A 20,928-nucleotide genomic window follows, 5' to 3' on the forward strand; every position below is an offset into this window, starting at 1 on the left:
CATTCCAGATAATTCATTCCCACTCCTGGTAACAGGAGTTGCTTATGGCAGAAACATTTTCTAAAGAACCTGGAAAAGGAAATCAGATGCCTATGTGAAGGAAGAAATGACCCATTTATGAGGAAGTGATTTCGATTTTTTTGTTTTGTGATAACACTGCATATGGTTCTCTCATTTCAGAAATTTTCAGGGGTTTTCAGACTGCACTTAAAAAACAAATAACTGGCTTGTGTAAATATTGTAGTACTGTCCTGTCTGACTAGACAAAGATGATAGAGGCACTATGGAAAGCAAGTGAGCCTGTATTTCTGACAACAACAGGGAATCCATATACACAGTGAAGTAGAGTAAAAATTGACTGATGTAATTAGGCTGTAAAACTGCTAACAGATTATAGAGTGTTAACCTCTTGAGATTTTCTCCCTACTGGATGTTTTTGGAGTTACTTGATTTGTGTTTTAATCCTGCTTTATTACAAATGGTAGCTGAATGATTAAATAATCCACTTAAGCAGTGTGTATGTCACTCAGACTGTGGAGCTGAAAGATGCTGAGAAGCCAAAGCCTCCCTTTCAGCACTCCTGTTGTGTGACAGGGAGCAGCTCAGGGAATGGAAGAAACCTGCTTCCCTCTACTTGTGTCTGACAGCTTCTTTCTGCACTATCCTGAGATGGTCCCTCCTCAGGTGTTACAGAGCAGGATTTGTTATTGTCCTTCATTTCTCATGCTGCTCCTGGCCTCTTACACCAAGTGAGGGTGTCAAGGCACAGTGTAAAGGCTGTAAAAATTCTGCATTTGTTTATAGGAGAATTTTCTCAGGACAGGAATGGGAGGAAAGCTGCCCACAAGGGTGTCTTGTGACATGCCAGTGGCACAGCCTGTGGCAGGCCTGAGGTGCTGCAGTGGGTGCAGAACTGACTCCCACCCTCAGCAGCGTCAGCAGCAGCCCTGTGCTGGGAAGGAACGTGGTGTTCCAAAGCCCTTTTAGCCTTCACTGGTCATGTGCCTCCTCCTGCTGATTTCTGCTATGCTGTGAATTGGTTTGGGGCTCAGCTGGCAGAGTGTGCAAGTACATAACTTAAATTGAAGATATTTTTTAACCCTCAGTTATGATTTTGACCGTTAAAAGTTCTCTAGTTGAAGACATCTGTGAATGGAACAGTGTGAAGCTGACTGATCATGTTTCTGCACAGCAATACTCAAATTCTACTCAGCCCTTTTGTGTCCAGTTCACTGAGGATTTATTAGCTGCCAATTCTGAGCAGCTCCCACCATGGCACTGCAGGGTCTGCTCTCCCTAGTGCAGCCAAGTGCACACAGAGACCCAAAGCAGCGTTCCCAAAGCATTTAGTTTTTCATCATGTGCTGCACACCCAACACTTGAAATCATTTCTCTTGTGTGCCCTCATGGGAATCATTTCCAACAGAAATCCGCACACTGGGATGTGAGTAAATAAAAGCTGGCATTCAGAAGGGATGATTGTCTCTACCTGAGCACTCTGGTGTGCAGTCAGCTGAGAGTTGCTGGTGCCATAGGAGAAAGCTGCAGTAAGTGCCCTGTGAATGTGGCTTTCAAGTAATACACAACATGCAAACACATCACAGTCAGCAAAACAGGAAGCACTAATGAGGAAAATTACCAGTGGAGACATCAGGAAGTTATTTGAAGATGGAAGTGGCACTTGGATGTCACATGGAATTACATATTAATTATCTGTACTGTGAGGATGTTACTTGTTAGCATCACAGATTTTAAAACTGAAGCTCCAGTGACTTGGATATCCATTCATTCCTTTTCCTTTCAAATATCTACAAACCATTTTCTCTTTAGGAAGTTACCTGTACGTTGTTTTTCTTCACTTCTTTATCTCATTTTGTATCTGCGGAATACTCAGGGTAGCACAGCTGAATTTCTTGGTGTGGGAACTGAAACAAAGAGAGAGCCTGAGTTAGGGTGACAGGAATGGTATCAAGGTACATGCAGAAGAGTTAGTATATAGAGAAATCAGATCTGCATGCATGTTGTTAATTTAATTGACATCAGGAAAGGAGCACGAAAAGGTTACATCACTCAGGTCACCTGGAGGGAAAACAGCTGGTGAGATTTCTGCTTCTGTCCAGAAGAGAGATTAGAGAGTTAGGTAGGCTTTAGTCACAGCATCCCATCTGGAAGTAAGACTGCTCACACTCTCTGTGGGAAAAAAAGCCATTTATTCCTGGCTAGATGCCTTAGAAGTGAACATAGATCAGCTGAGGACTGAAAATCTATGTATAGTATCTCTGTAAAGAATGTGCTGCAACCATAAAAAATGCAGTGGTCTTTGAGTTTGCAAATACAAACACTTAACTGACTATGGTTGATCTCAGTTCAGTGGATCAGTTTGTGTGTCATGGATTTTGACAACCCACAGCAAAAATCCTGTTAATTTGAGATCACAAATACCTCACTAATATTCAGAGTAGTCAGGAAACTGATCTTTCAGTTCCTTTCCTGTTGTGTCTATTGCTTTGATCTAAATAAATATCAGGCCTCCCATTCTCCCAAACTACAAATACTATTGGAATATCCAAATTGATTCTGGTACAATGTTTTATTTAGCAAGTTTTTATTGAAGCTTTTGTAGTTAAATGAAGCTAAAGAGCTGTAGTAAGGAGAAGACACTACAAATGTGGGCTTAAAGGGAAACACTGTCAACTGCCTAATAAATGAAATGAAACAGCAGAGATTCACTTTATGTGAAGGTACATGTAACCAGGAAAACTGTTTCCATATAAAGTGCTAGTATTTTACATAATTGCTGTTAATGACTGTTTCCAAGAATTTACAATATTGCTATTAATATTCTTAAAACTTAAGGTGATAGCCTAACTCACACATCAATTTTGTTTCCACTGCAGTAGGGTCCCATGTAAAACAACTGGCAAATTAGCCCAGTAATGCATAATAAAACTTAATGCAGTAAAGGTTCACCTGAGACCTTGGTGCTCTAAATCCTTTACCATAAGCATGGTAAGAAACAGCCACTCCCCTAAAAGGCTTCCAGGGTGTGCAGGTAAAAGGTGATGGAAGAGGAGATTTCAGTGTAAAATGAGCTCTCCAAAAAGCCTCTTGAGGTAACAGGAGAGTCCCTCTCTCAGTGTGGGTGTGCCCTAAGTGGGTCTGTGTCCCTCCTGACCTGTGGGATGATGAGTGTGGTGTGCTAGGAGAGAGCCATTGTGTGGGACTGGGAGCTGACGAGAAGAGTGTGGCTTTCTGAATATGGATATTGATTCAGTGCAGTAATGCAGGTCACTTCTGAGGATGTTTTGTGCATTGGAGTGTTCCCACTGCTGACAGTTTGTGCTCTCAGTGGGAAGGAGCAGCCTGGGGAGGGGAGCACTTTGCTGGAGAGCCAAGCCCTAACTCTGCACTCCAGGGAGTTCTAGTGCAGGAAGCAAAGGAGCTGTTGGGGGTGGGTTGAAGCGGTGTCTAGCACGAAGAAAAATTGTTAGTTTTATTATCTTTCTCCAGATAAGTTCCCAGTCTCATAAATGAACTGTCAGAACAAGCAGTATGTGTGTGTAATTTCCACGGAACATATGCCTCTGTTCCCATCTTTTAGAAGGAACTGATCTGCTATTTAATGGAAATGGTTTCACCACATTGCATTTTCCCATCTAATCTCTGCCATTTCATACCCAATGAGTTCCCAGAGCTGAGTTTCCATATTGCTGTCAGCTGAGCTGGCAGCAGCATTGTGTTTGCTGTGAGTGTGATTTGCTTTGGCCCCGCAGAGCTGGGAGTTCGGCATCCCGCTGTGCCGAGAGCTGGCCATCCAGTACGAGAGCCTCTATGACTACCAGAGCCTCAGCTGGATCCGGGTGAGTGGCAGCCCCTTCCCTCCTGCACATCCTGCCTCATTCCAGAGCACACTGAATGTCAATAGAACCACATTCCTTACAGAGCTCCATGCATTCACTGGCACTCCTGCTGTTGATTCACATTGATGACTTTGTAGGTGCACTGAAATGATTCCAGTCTGGTAGCAGTAAAATCCTGTGAGTATATGAAGGCAGCACACACACACACACACAGAGGAGCTGGGCTTGCTAATGCAATAGCATATTTACATATAATTTTTTTGTTCAAATATCCTATTTTTTAATACGTATTTCATTATAATTCTAAAAGAATCAAGGACAGCTTGTGCCTCAGTGAGGTAAGATGAATGAGAGAATGAAGAAGAGAAATGTTTATGGCATTCATACCAGTTTACAGGGATCTGGTCCTCTGGTTCAACCAAACACGTGATGAAATCAGGGCACATTTGCAGCATCATGCTTTAATCAGAAAAAGCTGAAGTTCCTGTTGTTATTTAAAAACTTTCTGAATGTGAAAATAGTTCATCTCCTCCTGTCCCCTGGGGTAGCATATACATATCCAAATCTGAGATTTATGCTGCATGGATACACGCAGTGGTTTAAATTCTCTTTCTAAAAAGTCCAGTTTATTTTTATCTGAAGACACCTGTCTAACAAGGTCTGATAAACTGCACTTCTGAAGAACCTGTTTTCTCCAAAGTGGGCCCAAAGAGAGCACATGGCCAGCTGGGCTGTGCACTCTCTGTGCCATTCACATCACCACCACATTCCTTGATGCCTCCTGCACTGGCCTTGGGACCTTCTCCTTCCTGGAGAGTTTGTGGGAATGACCACAAACCAGGATGCAATATTGCAAGTTAGGGTTCCTTGCAGTGGAAGCAATGGTGTCAAACTGGTTCTGCACCTTCAAGAGCCACCTTTTGCTACAGTCAAATTCCTGTGAGCCTTTCAACTGAGTTCAGTTTGCCAAAGGGTCTGGAAATCCCACTCTTCATCTTTGTTGGCACAATTCCACAAAAGTGCTTATTGGAACTAGAAAAACGTCCTTTTCCTCTTTGCAACCACCTTTTTCTTCCATGTTAAACCTTCTGGTGCACAGAGCTGTAGATTTAATTTTGTTTTATCCTTTTTCATACCCCTCAACTCAATTAAGGCAAACCCAATTAGATGTAATTTTCCAGGCAGTGGTATGGATTTTGATCTGTAGGAGAGAATAGGACACTGTGAGCCAGGCAACGTGGATCTTAATCTCAGCTTTGCCATTAATTCTGCAATGCAAAGAAAATTATATGCAAGACCTGTTTAATTTAAAATAAGATAAACCAGGAAAAAATTAATGTCATCTTCCAAAATGTAAAATGAGTAAGGTGATATTCTAGTCTGTTCCACCATGTAGACTGGTTTAATGAATAATTTTTATCTTTAAAAGAATGTTGGTCTTTTCATAAAAAATCATGGCGTAAAAGAGTAATATGATATTTTAATGAGTGTTGAGATGCTAATGTTTTAAGTGCAGCATTAAGGGTCTGATAGCAGCTATCTCTTTCCTCCACAGAAAATGGAAGCTACCTATTATGATAATATCATGGAACAGCAGCGCTTAGAACCGGAGTTTTTCAGAGTTGGTTTTTATGGTCGAAAATTCCCATTTTTCCTGCGGGTAAGCCAAACTTATACGTGATGTGACAAAGTGACCAGGCTCACAGTAGCTGTTAAGGCTTTGTTTTTTGTTTTGGAGATATGGTGTCTACTATTCAGCATATTTTTTTCTGCCTGCACAAATAAAAACAGTTTTCTGGCTGAACTGAAGGACACGGTCCACTGGGAATGTTCTTGGGAACAGAGATCAGAAATTTGACTCATGCCACTGTGAATTTTTGATGATCTGCAGATGCAGCACAAATTGCCTCTATATTAAGCAAAATGCTGTATTGCAGCAATGTTGGGTCATTACAACTAATTTTCATCATCTCAAATTATCACACTTTAAAAAAAGTCTCACTTGACAGAATTCTAATCCCAGCCTGATGACTCTTATGCTTTGTACAAGTGAAAATTTCCTCTCTTCAACAAAAGCCAAACAGCTTCTTTGGACACGTCCTCACTTGGAGCTCATTGTCTGCTGTGTACCAATTCATTTAAAAAGTGAAATTTTCTTCTTTTCCTAATGAGGACTCAAACTTTAAATGGGTATTTGTTTATACAATGTCTTGTTGCTAGTTTAGAGCAAGGAAGGAATATAATCTGACAAGTGCTCCAAGAGCTGCCTGTAAATTGATGGCAGATGCCATCGAATGTGACAGGACAAGGTAACTGGAAGCTTTCAAGGACTGCAGGTGCATGGTTTGTGTTCTCTTTGAAGGAATGGTTGGACAAGAGGTGGCACCAATTAAGGTACACGGGATGAAGCCATACAAAGCCAAACCATTTTGAGAGCTGCCCTCTTATACTCCCCTCTGATTATCAAGTTGTTTGTTTTTGTTTTTAACAAGGTTTTCAACATTGGGGTTTAATTATAGTCTTTCAATAGAAACACAGGCAGGGGTAATAAAGGCAAGTTGAAATTAGTCAAGAAGAAGAAATACCAGTGCATAAAGGGTGGTGGTTTCATGTTATTTGAAGGTGAACAGTGCCAGAATCAGAGAATCACAGAATCATTTCGGTTGGAAAAGACCTCCGAGATCATCGATCCAACCTTTGACCAATCAGCACCTTGCCAACCAGACCATGGCACCAAGTGCTATGTCCAGGTGTTTCCTGAACACCTCCAGGGATGGTGACTTCATCAGCCTCCCTCAATGCCTGACAGCCCTTTGCACAAAGAAATTATTCCTGATGTCCAGCCTGGATGTCCCCTGGTGCAGCTTGGGGCAGTTTCTTCTCCTCCTATCCCTTGTTCCCTGGGAGCAGAGCCTGATCCCAACCTGGCTGCCACCTCCTGTCAGGGAGTTGTAGAGGAAGAGAAGGATCCCCCTGAGCCTCCTTTTCTCCAGTCTGAGCCCATCCTCCCCCAGCTGCTCCTCACAGAATTTGGAATGCAGCAGCCTGTGCAGAAGGTCCTGCAGAGGAATCCAAAGAAAGGACGGGTGCTGCAGTGTGAACCCAGAGCTGCCCCAGGAAGATCTCCAGAGAAAAGTGACAATTCCTGGGGTTTATATCTAACAACAAATATTTCAGCGAGTGAGTGACAGCACAGTAATGCTGGCACACAGACATTCCTAACATCTGAAGTACTGCCAGGGACTGGAGCTTATCTTTTTATCTTGTGGCTCCTCCCTTTTACCTGGGATCCTGCATGGCCAAGGTGTTTGGTGTTGCTTGAGCTCCCTGTGCTCAGCCCTGGCTCTTTGCAAAGTGCTGTAACAACGTGGATCCTTGGCTGGAGAAATTACCAGCGAGCACGAGCGTACATAATTATAATCCTTGTTAATTCTGCAATTATATTTGGTAGCAGTACTTCTGATAGCAGATTACTAATGTAGCAATCTCATTAAAAGTCATCCTCCTCCTTTCTCTCCCTAATGATCCATACAGCACACACATTGTGGAGCACAGACTAAGCCCATTAGCAGTCACATCAGCATGGATCACACTGTAAAGAGATTGGAAGCAGCTATTCTAGAGAAGAAAAAGATTTACATGGATTTAAAATCTTCAAATGGGTATGGGAGTGATTTAAAGTGATCAAATAACTTCAAGCCCTTTTCTCATGTATTTTTCTATTGCTGTATAGCTTAAGACAGAAAATAACCACTTCTTTCTGTATCTTTGATTTTTTTTTGTCTAGAAAAGTCATTGTTCATGTTTCTATGAATTCTGCATTTATTTCTAGCTTTTCTACATAAGTAAATTTAAATTAAAACTGTCCATATCTACCAGAAGTTCAAGTAAGGCTTGGCAAGCCATGTTTTGAGACCTTGTGCTGGCATCTGTCTGAAGTCTTATTAGATTTAGCTTTGAGGTGTTTTCAGGGCATTATTTTTAGAATCACAATAACTTTATTTATAGGCTTACAGTTTTCTAGATTGCTGCAATCAAAAGCTAAAACAGAGAAAGCAGTAAGTGTCAGGAAAAGATTCACCTTCAAACATGGGCTCACTCCAAATTTAATAATAGCTGCAAAGTTTGAGCATTACAGACTGAACTGTCAAGAGTCATGATGTGATTCTTCTCCCAGTCCATTGGTTGCTGTGACTGATGCATACAAAGTGACACATGTCACAGCCAGAACAGGAGATCCTTCCCACAAAGTTGAAATGCAAAGCCAAAGATAACTGAACTCCTTGGCTGTGTTGTATGATCTGGTTTTTGCTACTTTCCCTTCAATTTTGCTACCAAGATCAAGAACTGCTTGGCCACATCCTTTTTCCAGAGCAATTAAAAACACATTCTTGAATATACTGCAGCCTCTAAATGCAAGAAATAAAAGGCTGTTCTTGTTTATTAAATTTTTAATTGTTTTATGAAGATGAAAAGCCCCCTGTTCTTCTAGTTATTATGACAGTTTAAACTACCGAAATGAGAGAATTTGCCTGCTTTGATTGGTCTTGCACTAGGAGATATTAATACTGATGAAAATTGTGTTTTGTGAGGGTTAAGACACTGGAATACAATCTTCCTGACACTGAGGAATTTAGAAATCCTGTATTGTGCTGTTTGGAGTTAAGAGATAGCTCAAAAAGCATCCAAGAACTCTGCACAAGTGGTTTAATGCCTCAAGAGTCATCTAAATGCAGCTTTCCATTATTAGCAGAAATGAAATTTTGTTCATCAAGAGGAAAGTGCTTTTAGGGCTGAAGGGGAATTTGTTAAGTGGCCATTGAGAATTGTTGGTAAAGCTTTTCTGTATTACTGTACCATTGACAGGGGAGTTCCTGAGCATGTATTGTTCATCACCATCAGGGCTGGGTTGTATGGCTGTGATAATACAGCAGTGATTAAACAGTGATTTTTGTGAATAGTTTGTTGCAACTTCTTTCCAAGGAGAACTGATAAAATGATAAACACATATCTGCCTCTGCTCTGTCAGAACCTCAGGACTTTTATCCATCTGGTATAAAGAGTATTTGACAGCAGCTTTCCCAGCACAGAACAGCCAAGCTGGTGACTTAAGTTTTAGTTGATATGTTTTGATATAGTCCAATTAAAAATAGTGCCTTTTCTGAAAAGCAGGTAAGGGACCACAGGACTGAATGCTGGGTGTGCCTGAATCAGAGCCAGTGTGCTGTTCAGAGATCAGTGGAATAGTCTCCTCATTCATCCCTTCTTCATGAAATACATTATAAAGAAAAAGGAAGGGATAAAATACATCTACTCTCACATTAGCATAACGCCACTGTCATTTGTCCTTGGTTTTGAAGAGACATTTAAAGTGAGACAGAAGTCACTAGAATTTACCTTACTTTTAAGGACACTAATTGATGCCTGTCCTTGTTGCAGAACAAAGAATACGTGTGTCGGGGCCACGACTATGAGAGGCTGGAAGCCTTCCAGCAGAGGATGCTGAGCGAGTTCCCCCAGGCCATCGCGATGCAGCACCCAAACCACCCCGATGACTCCATATTGCAGTGTGATGCCCAGTGTATCCTTCTGTGAAAGGGCAAACTCCCCCTGAGCTGGGGCACAGCACAGAGGGAGAGCAGGATATGGACAAAATCAGACCCTGTCTGCAGCAGACAGTAACTGGTTTGTTATGGGATGTAGTGTTGGAGAGAGCAGTCAATTTTGATTTGGGGAGTAGCGCAGGTCATGCTCCAGGCTGTGCTCAGTTATATCCATGTTCCAATGCTTTACCAACAGCATTGACATCACACACAGCGTGTGTCCTTAGGAGTATTCCTGATACCTTCTCTAGACCAATATTTTGTTGGGAACAGATACTAGTTCTAAAGCACTATTTTCCATTCTGCTTATTTTTCTTACATCAGTATTTTACTTTTTTGCAATTTCCCTTTCTTTAAAACTGTTGAACTTTTTTATACCCAAAGCTTTGAATCTCATTCTTCTCACTGGTCACCTGTACAATGCTCAGTGCATTTAAGGACTGAACCACATCACATTTAAGGGGACTGCAGGGACTTTGGAGAGCTTAGTCATGGAACCTGCACTATTTGCCTTCTGAGAGAACAGCGTGGATACTGTGCAGGATTTGAACCGTAATGTCACTGTCAGCAAATGGAGCCTCCTGTGTGGGTTGCTGTTTCCTATTTGTCTTTGCTAACACATGGACAAAGCTTTCTTTGACTGCACAATTTCCAGATTTGCAGATCTATGCAGTGACTCCCATCCCAGACAATATAGACGTGCTGCAAATGGACCGTGTCCCCGATCGCATCAAGAGCTTTTACCGCGTCAACAACATCCGCAAGTTCCGCTACGACAGACCCTTCCACAAGGGCCCCAAGGACAAGGAGAACGAGTTTAAGGTACAAGTAGCGAATAAGCTGTGCTTAAGTGTTCATCTCTTCAAGGTGAATACCGTCTTCTTATTTTATGCTGATAGAGCCTTTCAGGTAATCCTGATTTGATAGCCAAAGATACTACAGTAACTCAAATAATAGGTAAAGCCCATGGTCTGATTGAATATTGTTGAGTTCTGACCTGCTTAAAGCATTGTCCAGTTTAAAGGTGAGTTATTTTAGTGCCCAGAGACACTGTTTGTTTGGCTGGATTTTTTTTTTATTACTGACACACAGGTCTACAATGTCTTTTTGGGTCTCATAACACAACTGGTGACTGGACAAGTTTTAAAAATTAATAGAAATGTAAAATATGTTGTTTCAAGCCTACTGAATTCCTGGTTTGCTGTTTAAGTGACTTTCAGGAAGACCTTCTACAGAAGTAATGCTTGGGAGGTTAATGCATTCTTTTCTGAGCCTTGCCCCCTTTGCACTCGTGGTAAGAGTGCAGAGGATGTGGTTGTGATTCACTGCTCCTCACAGCCTCAATTACTCCTTGCAGAGCTTGTGGATTGAACGCACCACTCTGACCCTGACTCACAGTCTGCCTGGGATCTCTCGCTGGTTTGAAGTGGAGAGAAGAGAACTGGTAACATTCATAATTCCTGTAACTGAGGGTCAAAATGATGAGTTACTGAGGACATAGCATAGGCAGCTTAAAACTTGTTGGGATGAAATCTTGCAGTTTAAAATGATGTTTACCAAGAGTTAAATGCATCCTTTTTCTACCACTTCATCTAAATAATGGCTGAATGTAACCAGGGGAATTGTATTAGCTAATAATATAATGGAGACAGTGCCAAAAGGATGGAATAATTGCATTGCTGCCATGTCTTCAGTATATAGAAAGACATCTATTATTGCAACCGAGTGACCTGAAATCCAGCACTGCCAACAGTGGAGTTTGTTAATGTAGCTAATTTTGTACAAAGCAGTAAAAGCAAAGGGAGCTCACTGAACAATCCTGGAGTACCATTTTATTACAAGGAAGATAATAAATCTCAGTGAAGTGTCCACAGAATTAAAGTATATTTTACTGCCTTTGAGGTTGAAGTAAGTCCTTTGGAAAATGCCATTCAAGTGGTTGAGAACAAAAACCAGGAGCTGAGGACGCTGATAAGCCAGTACCAGCATAAACAAATGCATGGCAACATTAATCTTCTCAGCATGTGTCTGAACGGAGTGATTGATGCCGCCGTCAACGGGGGAATTGCGCGGTACCAGGAGGTGAGCCAGGCTCTGCTTCTCATTGAGCATCACCCTTCCTCAGCTGTATCTGCTTTTCTGTTTCAATTACAGTATGGCTTAATAAGATAAGGAATTCTCATGTGCATTATCTAAAGATGGGGTTGTACCCCCTACTTGGTTATTCTGCACTTGCATAGCCGCGTGCAAGGAGGCTCCAGGGATGGAGCTGGGATCTCACCTGGAAATAGGTCCAGGGAACAGCAGGGCTTCTCCAAGATGGCACTTGGCTTATCTGGAAATCCTCACCTGGCAGGTAAAACAGTGAAGCAGCTTTTTGAATACTGCTTGCATTATAAATTCATTTTGCAATAGAGGCTGTGGAACTGGTGGTAACTGATTAGGTCTGGAATCAGGAAAAACCACTAATTCATGCTGTTGAACCATTATCTTTGCTGATGGGCTAATTGCAGACTCACTGTAGAACTAAAATGATGTTAAATACAATATGTTATCCAGCATCATCTCTGGCAAGCTCTTACTTAAACTGAGCATTGCAAAAGGTAGGTTTAGGGTAAAATACTGAAAAATTGCAGCAGTGGTTCATGGGTTTGGGATGAAAAGCCTGAAGAGCTCTGAGCAACGGAGCCATGGAGAGAATGCTCTTCAGGCTTTACATTAGTTGCCAATTTGCTCACTAAATTCCTTTAGCTTTAGGCAGTTATGTGAAGGAAACTATAAAATTCAAATAACTGGAAGATACAAGGCTTAGTGGTATTGCTCATCACTGTCACAGGGGGAAACTTGGTCAGAGTCATGATTCAACAGAATCGTTTCAGCTGCCAAGCCCGTTTTCTCTGCATCCCAGAGTGCTAAAAACCAATAAAATTAAGCTCTGCTGTTATCCTTAATACATTTTTTGTTTTCCTAAGATTTTTGGACCTTTTCCTTTCATCCTTTGACTCTGAACACCTTCCCATAAGCAAAAGGTACTTTTTTTTCCTCTTTCTGCAGGCCTTTTTTGATAAGGATTATATCACAAAGCACCCTGGAGACGCAGAGAAGATCACCCAGCTCAAGGAACTCATGCAGGAACAGGTACTATTTCTCAGGTGCAGAAGAACATTGCTAGCTACATTGTCTGGATTCATCAGCAGTCCATCTAAACATCATATCCAACTGATTCATTGAGAAGCAAAAGATTTTTGGTACAGGAAATCTAAATACATTCAAATAAAAAACAAGAGGGAAGTGGGCAAGGCGGTTATGATAAGTCACTCACATTATGGGATGTGAGGAAGCTCAGCTGAAAGTACATTAATTTTGTTTTCTACATTTATTATCCAACAGACATCTTGCTGCATTTCAAGCCTGCCATTCATTTTTGGCATTTTGAACTATGTCTTCCTAGCAAATTTCAAAGATAATCAGAGGCAGGACAGGTCAGGATTGAGATTAAAGTGGCAGAGTCACATATGAAAACTTAATGCCTGTTTATATTATCTGCAGTTTTATTTTTCCATAGTGTCTCCTTGAAACATCTTGGTAGATAAAGCTGTGGGATGCTTTGATGGGAATGAAATCAGATAATCACCTCCCTCTTAACTGAAAGTTTGGAAAGATATGCCCCATTAAACAATGTGCCCAAATCTGAATAGAGCTACTAGGCTTGTTCTTCTACAAATCACTGAATTGCATTTCAGATTCCCCATCTGTAAAATAATGCTTATCTCCCATCAATCCTCAGGAGATGTCTGAAGATTAATTAGTTATTGTTTGTACAGACTTTGGATCATGTAGGGAATTATGTACATCTTAAGCCTCCTATCATTGCTATTTTCTTTCATCTGAGACCTTATATAATCTCATTCAATCATTAACATTATATGTTTGACCTTTGGAAAAGTGACCTTTAGAAGTAACTAATGAGGAACAGGAGGAGTGACAGTGTGTGCCACACTGCTGCTGTTCGTCTCAATTATCAGAAACATCAGAAACTCCTTTTAGAAGTCTCTGCTGGCAGCTCAGCCCCTGTCCCTGGCACTGGGAGGGGTTTTTGTCACAGGGCATTATCTGTGTGAGAGCTTAATGCTGTTCACTCTGCAGAGAGAATCTAGCTGGTTTTTTGGTGGGTTTTTTTGCTGTTATCTCCTAAGAAAAGCAATGCAACATGACACAAATGTACTTGTCTCACACTTAAATACTTGTTGGAGTAGTATGAACTTGCCAGGACTCCAAGGCTTGCTTAATTAGCAGCAGTCTTGTAATGGACAGTGGCATATTCCTTGCACATTGCCAGAACTGCAGGGCAGACTTCTGTTCTCTCTTTAAGACACAATTTATTTGGGTTTTTGATTGCATTTTCTTTTTCCAGGTACATGTCCTAGGAGTGGGTCTGGCAGTCCATGAGAAATTTGTACACCCCGAAATGCGTCCCCTGCATAAGAAACTGATAGATCAGTTCCAGATGATGCGATCCAGTCTGTACCATGTAAGCCAACAGTCACTTTTCCAGTTTTGAATAATATGATTAAACATCTGTCAGTTGTAGTAAGGTTCACAAAAGAACTGGGCTGATACAGCATTGATTGAACCTACTGGACTGCCAAATTACCAATGGAATTCTTGATTTTTGTGCAAGAAGGCAGTTTTAGAAAATATGTTAACCTGGCCTTTCAGCAAGAATTGTTAATATTTGTATGTTCTTTGTCATATCACGGAGCAATTGTAAAGCTTAATTTTCAGCTGCTATTTCACATAGCAGAAAATTATGTAAGGCAGAGGAAGATTACCAGCAGGTGCTGAATGTTCTCTTCAAAAGAAGTCCCATAACTGGAAGTAGCATGAATGAAGAAAACTTGCATTTCTCCAGGAGTGACTGAGCTGGAGTGTGTTTGCCCTGCAGGAGCTGCCTGGTTTGGATAAGCTGAGCCCGGCCTGCTCTGGCTCCAGCACCCCCCGCAGCAACGTGCTGGTGTCGCACGGCCCCATGAGCCCAGAGAGCATCAAGCTGGTGCACAGACACAGGTAAGCCCTCCCCTCTTCCCAAACAAACACCCAGGGGCCCTGCACGCCCTTGCACCAAGGCTCCAGGATCCAAGGAGTGTTGGCAGTACTGCACGAGGGGCAGCAGTTCAGGCAGCAGTGCCTTTTGTCTTCACTCACTGCTAATTATTGAAGTTGGACAATTGGAATAAGAAAGTTGAGAAATCCAACTTGCAGCAAATGCTGAACACCTCCAGGTGTGACTCCATCACTTTACTTACTGTAGAGGCAGAAACACAAATCTGCCACTCAGTTCTCCAGACTCAATCTGACTTTGAAGGTCCCAAACTGTCCTACTTCTGTTGCACCAACAGCAAATAACTGGGTCCTTATCTACCATAAAATTGTATGGCTTGTTTTAGAACTCACCTCAATATGTACCCGTTTTGAAGGATCAAAATTGTTAACATCATTATTTTTATAATTCTGACTAAATCAGAAGCCAAATACAAGAAAGGCTGTCATGGTGTTTTGATCAGTACATCAAAAAAATGACCCTGTGGTGCTTTTTCAAACTGAATGTCCACATATTAAATCTAAGATAATGACAGAGCATAAAAATTGGCATTACAAGGACAAAATAGTGCTTTTTATATCCAGCCAACATTGCTTATTTGAAAATGCTAATTGCTCTTCTGTGTTTATTTTTGTTATTGAGTCGCTATATTTTAGCTGGTTTTAAAGGCTGGCATAAAAAGCTGTGGAAAGTTGGTCCATGAATCCAGGATGGTGACATTCTTTATGCTAGTGCTGAGTAGCTTATAGTGCTCCCATGGCTTAGCAGTTGATAAACAGTATCTGGGTGATAACTTTTTTTCCTCAAAATACCTCACTTCGAAAAAGCGTTTTTAGGACAAACTGGGGAAATGCTGTAGTGTACAGTGTATTTGTGTGTGTGGTTCAGAGTGACAAAGAAAAGTTCATTCCCTGAGGGAGATCAGGGTACAGCCTGCACACCAGCTGGGCTGTATTAATTTACTGTCAGCTTCAAAATTGCCCTCAACTGTAATGCTGAGGCCCAATGCATGCAATAAGGAAAACTGGATTTTGACCTGTGTGTCTTGTGCTTGGGTTCCTTTGGAATGTTTTTTTAAGCTGGTCCCACTTATCTTAGCATTAAAAATGTGAGTGGCTTCAGTGTGTTCTGTTATAAACAAAACAAATATGCACCCAAGGTCATAAGGTGACATTATGCTGGATTGGGGTTCTGAAATTCAACATCCTACATACTATTCTGATTTGTCTGTAATCTTCTTGTCACCTCTTTCATATTTACCCACATCTATGGATTTGTTTGAGCTTATTTGGCCTTTTCAAAAGTGTTTGACATCTTGAGGTGACCTAAAGCAGCAGGTAACTACAGGTACTTACTAGTTTGGAAAAAAATCAGGCTTCACAAAGAGGTTAAAAAATAATTGTTCCCCTGCACTGTCTGTTTTTTTCCAGCCCACTGAACATGCTTGGTTCAGTCCGACACTCCTCATCCTCTCTGTCGTCACACACCTCCAGTGAAACAGGAAACCTGGTTATCCTGACAGACAGCTCTGTGGGGGAGACTGCTGAGGATATGTACCACATGCAGGTACAGCTCCAGCACAGCCAGCAGCGACGGCTGGGAACAGCACAGAACAAGTCCCTGAGGGTTTTGCTTAGGAGCAGTACACTTCACCTGTGCACGTGCTTGGATCTGTCTATTTTTGTCAAAGAACTGGATAGGTAGAATCTAACATTGTGCAAGAAATATGACAGTAACTCACTAGATTAACTTCAGGAAGAAATCTCCTATGTTTGTACAGTGACTGCAGTCCAAGGTCACCCTGCTGCCTTCAGAAAGTGAGATTTGTGTCCCATTTTGTTTACCTGCCCTGTTGAACATGTGCAGTTAGTGCTGCTCTTGGTTTGGGGAGGTGGCCAAGTCCCACAGTCCTGAGTGCAGGTTAGCAGTGGCCTGCACTGAAGCTGGGCAGAGGCTGCCCTGGCCCATCTGAGACAGGAAAATCCCTAAGGCACTGATGTGCTCAGGCCTCTCCCGATGTTTCTCTGCCTCCTGCACTTGTTTATCCTAAGCCCAGGTACCAAGGCTCAGTCACCAATGTCTCTGTTTTATCCTCATCCCAGGCTAGTCCTTCCACCTCCAGCCTGAGCTCCACTCACTCGGCGCCATCGCAGATGATTAACTCTGCCCCTTCCAGCGCTCGAGGTAAGCACGGACAGGCCCTGCTGGGGGCACCTGCAGGGGCTCCCTAGGGCTGGCAGCCTGGCTCACTCACAGGTGAAACACCACCTACAGCAACATGTACACTGTTTCTCTTTGGACATGTAAATATCTCTTCAATACTTTTTCTTTACAAATGGTTTAATTCCCCATTTAAGCTTTTTTTCATCCATATATCAAATGTATTTCTAATACAAGCTGGTTTCAGGCGGTTGAATTTCATAATGATTTCCATTGTTCCACCACAAAATTGTGGCAGGCAGTCTGGAGGAAAACAAGAATAGTCCTCAGTATAGTACTTAAAAGAGAGATCATGAAGACAAAGGCAAAGAAATAATTTTACAAGCTTAAAGATATTATGACAAAGGACTTGAGGCAGTTTAGCAGAAACATGTGTATACCAAAGTTGATGTATAAGATGAATGCAGAAATATAGGAATTTTAAATAATGGAGATAAAGAAGGGCTTCCCTGCTGGGAAATTCTTGAAGAAAGGAAAAATATAAAAGCAGACTCTGAGGGTACTCATATTGCCTTTGTGTTACAGTAGCTGGTCTTGATATTGCTAATTATTTTCTTCCCCAGCTGAAGTAAAACCACTCCGTGTGATCTCCTGACTTTCACAACTTCTCTTCAAGGTTTTTGGTTTTTTCCTCTCATTTTGGATTCTTCAGTTGCAGGCATCTGAAGAAGGTGTCCAGGATATAGTCAGAGATGAAGGCTGATATTTAAATCTTACCCCTTTTCCCATACAGGGGAATTCTGTGTCTCCTAATGGAGAGGGAATATGGAGAAGAGCCCTTTCTCTCAAGCAGTCTTGGGGCTTTTTTGCTCCATCTGCCAGTAAAATCCTAATTGACTGGCTGTTGTTATGACACTGATGCAGCAAGGTGATTTAATTGAGGGATCAGATCAGAGGGAGTAGAAAGGTGAGAAGTGAACATCTTGAAATAAAGGCAAATAGCTGCACTAATTACCAAGGGCTGGAAGGAAAATCATGACAAACAGTCACCTGGTGAAACTGGAATAACAGGAGAGGGAAGATGGAACTGAGGAGAGGGCTGTCATGTCAGGAAGGGGTCCCTAAGTGGATGTGCCTCAGCTGGCATGTGAATCTTTGGGGGGATCTGAAGGCTTTGGTGCTGTACTGTTTCACGCTGTTTTCCACTTTAGAAGTCCAGTGACAGGCTCACAGTGACAGGCTGTGACAGGCTGTGACAGTCTTCCTGAGCCTGATGACTGCAAAGCATCACCAGCTTCTCTTTACGGTATTATTCACTGTTGCTTAGAAACCAACGGGATGAATGCTCCAAAGGCTCTGGGCTGCTGGGTGAGCCAACAGCACCTCCCAGGGATGGGACCCAGACAGATTTCCAGTGGGAAACAGTAAGAGAAGTAAAGAGTTTGGAAAGTATTTATATAGCCTGTGATACAATGTTTCTTCTCTGCTGTTCTGTTGTTCACTTCTAAATCAGGTGAGCACAGCATTCAGACATTACCCACTCGAGGAATTTCACTTCTAGTAAGGTCTCAGATGCAATCTGTGTTTCCCAGTGTGCCAGTCACTGTCCTGGTTATTACAACACTGCTGTTGGAAATGGAGCTCTTCCTAATGAGAAAAAGCCTTTACACTTAAATTCCACTGTGATAATGCAGCTGTATTCTTCTCTTTGGTGATTCTTCCTTTTGTTTTGTTTTTTAACTGGGTGAATTTGATGCTTGTGAAAATGAGTCCAGTATTACTGGCTGGAGCAAGGTACTTCACAGACATGACATGCAGCTCTGCCAATGCACCTCTATCCTTTTTTTTTTTTTTCCTTTTTTTTTGGTATTTATTTATATTCTTTTTAATTTAGCGCTGGTGAAAGGTGCTGGATTGACACCCCTGGAGGCTGAAGCCCTCTATTTCCCCACAGAGCAGATACAGCATGGGCGGCAGCTGTGCAAGTTCCCCCACGCTGCCCCCACCCATGTGCCTCATCTCTGTCCTGGAGGGACCACCTCTAGAGGTGAGAGCATAGCTCAGTCTCCATGACCATCCAACCCCCGGCCTTTCTGCTGAGACTGCCACCAAAGCCACCAGAGTCACGATGCTGCAGCTGAACACTGCTCAGATGGGAAGTGGACAAAGGCCAACAATTCATCATAATGGCCACCTAAATTTATCAGCTTAACATCTTTGCCACCTGTGGCTCTAAACTGAGCATGGTTGGGTAGGGTTTCTAGGGTTTAGCCTGATTTTTAAATGCTTCTCTCATTTATTCAAATGATAATGCAGGTACTTAGACCACCTTCTCTGTTTTACTGCAGAGTCCTTTCCTGAGGAGATGGGTATCTTTAAAACAAATTGGTTCCATCAGTGACCAAAGGAAGCCATGATGTTTTGTATTAAGAATCCAGGAATTCAAATTGTTCTCCACTTCCAAAAAATTACCCTTTTATGGATTTTTAAAATAGCAACACAGGTGATTCTTTGGCTTGTCCAAAGAAAGTAACTAAGCTATTAATCTATAAAGAATTTTTAAAGGATAATCATCAGGAAAGTTGATCAATTATTTGATTTTATCACAATTACAGAAGTGCTAGAACTGAACTCAGAATACTGCAAGAATTTTCTAATTCTGTGCTAACAACAGACAGCAGTAGTTACTCATTATTACCAGTATGTATCTCTCAGTTTTCACCTGGCTTGACCCTTGAGTAGTTTGTTCCCTGTCAGGGAAGCACCACTGTTGTTGTGTAAAAGGTCAATCAGAAATTCAGTTCGGTTTGACTTCATTTGAGGTGGCTCGTGAGGCACTGCTGAACTTTACTGCAGTTCAAAGATTACACAAGCCAGGGATCAGAAAGCAAGAAACTACCTCAAAAAGGCCTGGAAAGAGCTAGGAGTGAGTTGGGGTTTATCAGTAATTGAATTTAAAATACAATTAGTCCTCCTCCAATGCACTCCAAAAGTAATTCCCACATGACACTTGACTGGCCTATAAAGGCATCCCTGCTGCTTCCTCAACACTGTCCCTTGTTAAGGTGTAGAAATTCCTGGTGTCTTACTCAGCAGTTTGCTAGAATACATGTACTTATATTAAAACTTCCTTTTTAAATCAAAAAAATTAGGATTTGGTGCAGCAGCAAATTTTTGTAACTATAATACAAATAATGAATCAGAAGAGATTCAATGACTTTGGAGTTTACATTAATGTTCAGTTTATTCCTTAAAATTACTACTTGTCACAAGTGGATTAATATAATTTCAAAAGCAAAACTATCTCTGGCTTTAGCACAGGTTTTCCTTTCTCATTAGAAAGTACCTACAGTGCTGCAGACATCAAGTGCACCAAGTTACATGCTAAAAGGAATAAGCCCTGGCACATGCTGCAGCATTTTATTATGGCCACTGCTCTGGAAGCTTTAGAAGCTTTTTTGACTTTGCTGTTTAAGTTTTGCCAGCCAGAAGCTGCGGTTATTGTGCTATCTGTCCAAAGCAGCAATACTTAAATTTTGTTTGCAGACTGGACACTTGGCATAATCTGTTACCATTTTTATAGCTATAGTTAATGACAAATGTAGGGTACCAGTTTTGTAAACTACACTCTGCCAGCACATGTGGGATTTTTTAGGTCCTGCAGTCCAGTGTCTTTTGACACTGTAATCCCATATAAACTGACAGCAGGTAGAGGTGGTTTGGTCTTTGATATAAAACAGCAAGGATGACAAGATAAATAAAAAGGAGAAAGTCTGCAGTGTAGGTTGTGCTGTGCTGTAGTTCTGGGCACACCTAAAAGTTCAGCATCTTAACATTTGTCCTGCAGAACAGGACTATCTGTGACCTGTGAGGAAAAGACTCAGCACAAAGCGTTAACATTGTGTTCTCCAAGCTAATGTTGTACATAAAGCAAAGAATGTTGTCTAATTATGTTTCTGTTCTATGTCTGGGGAGAAAATGAGTTCGGGACTAGAATGCAGATACTCTGCTACTGTTCATGTCAGAGTGGGGGTGTAGATTAATCTGGCATCTGCCCCCCCCCCATGGAAATGTTGCAATTGTAGGACTTTATCCTGCATTCTGCTGGACACATTGTTCCTTCCACCGTGTGCTGAATATTAGCCCCCAAAACTGCATGTTTGCTTTTGCTGGGGTAAAAGCTGCATCAGCCAGCACCAATGCC

The 20,928-nt window shown here is 41.8% G+C and overlaps 1 protein-coding gene across 11 annotated transcripts in view; it reads left to right on the top strand.

Annotated features, from left to right (window-relative positions):
• Positions 1-20,928, top strand: part of DOCK3 (dedicator of cytokinesis 3) — a 184,913-nt gene that overhangs the window by 152,903 nt on the left and 11,082 nt on the right. For 5 of the 11 annotated variants that reach the window (XM_074550057.1, XM_026792412.2, XM_026792413.2 and 2 more), the window contains 12 exons: positions 3,774-3,860; positions 5,416-5,520; positions 9,300-9,441; positions 10,119-10,285; positions 10,821-10,907; positions 11,366-11,545; positions 12,518-12,601; positions 13,878-13,994; positions 14,409-14,530; positions 15,995-16,130; positions 16,667-16,748; positions 18,619-18,771. In XM_074550057.1, coding sequence (XP_074406158.1) covers positions 3,774-3,860; positions 5,416-5,520; positions 9,300-9,441; positions 10,119-10,285; positions 10,821-10,907; positions 11,366-11,545; positions 12,518-12,601; positions 13,878-13,994; positions 14,409-14,530; positions 15,995-16,130; positions 16,667-16,748; positions 18,619-18,771 — 1,462 coding nt within the window. The remainder of the gene's footprint in view (positions 1-3,773; positions 3,861-5,415; positions 5,521-9,299; positions 9,442-10,118; positions 10,286-10,820; positions 10,908-11,365; positions 11,546-12,517; positions 12,602-13,877; positions 13,995-14,408; positions 14,531-15,994; positions 16,131-16,666; positions 16,749-18,618; positions 18,772-20,928) is intronic. The other 6 variants (XM_026792417.2, XM_026792418.2, XM_074550061.1 and 3 more) reach the window with 2 other exon arrangements.

The sequence above is a fragment of the Zonotrichia albicollis genome, chromosome 12 (assembly GCF_047830755.1).
Source record: "Zonotrichia albicollis isolate bZonAlb1 chromosome 12, bZonAlb1.hap1, whole genome shotgun sequence".
Lineage (NCBI taxonomy): Eukaryota > Metazoa > Chordata > Aves > Passeriformes > Passerellidae > Zonotrichia > Zonotrichia albicollis.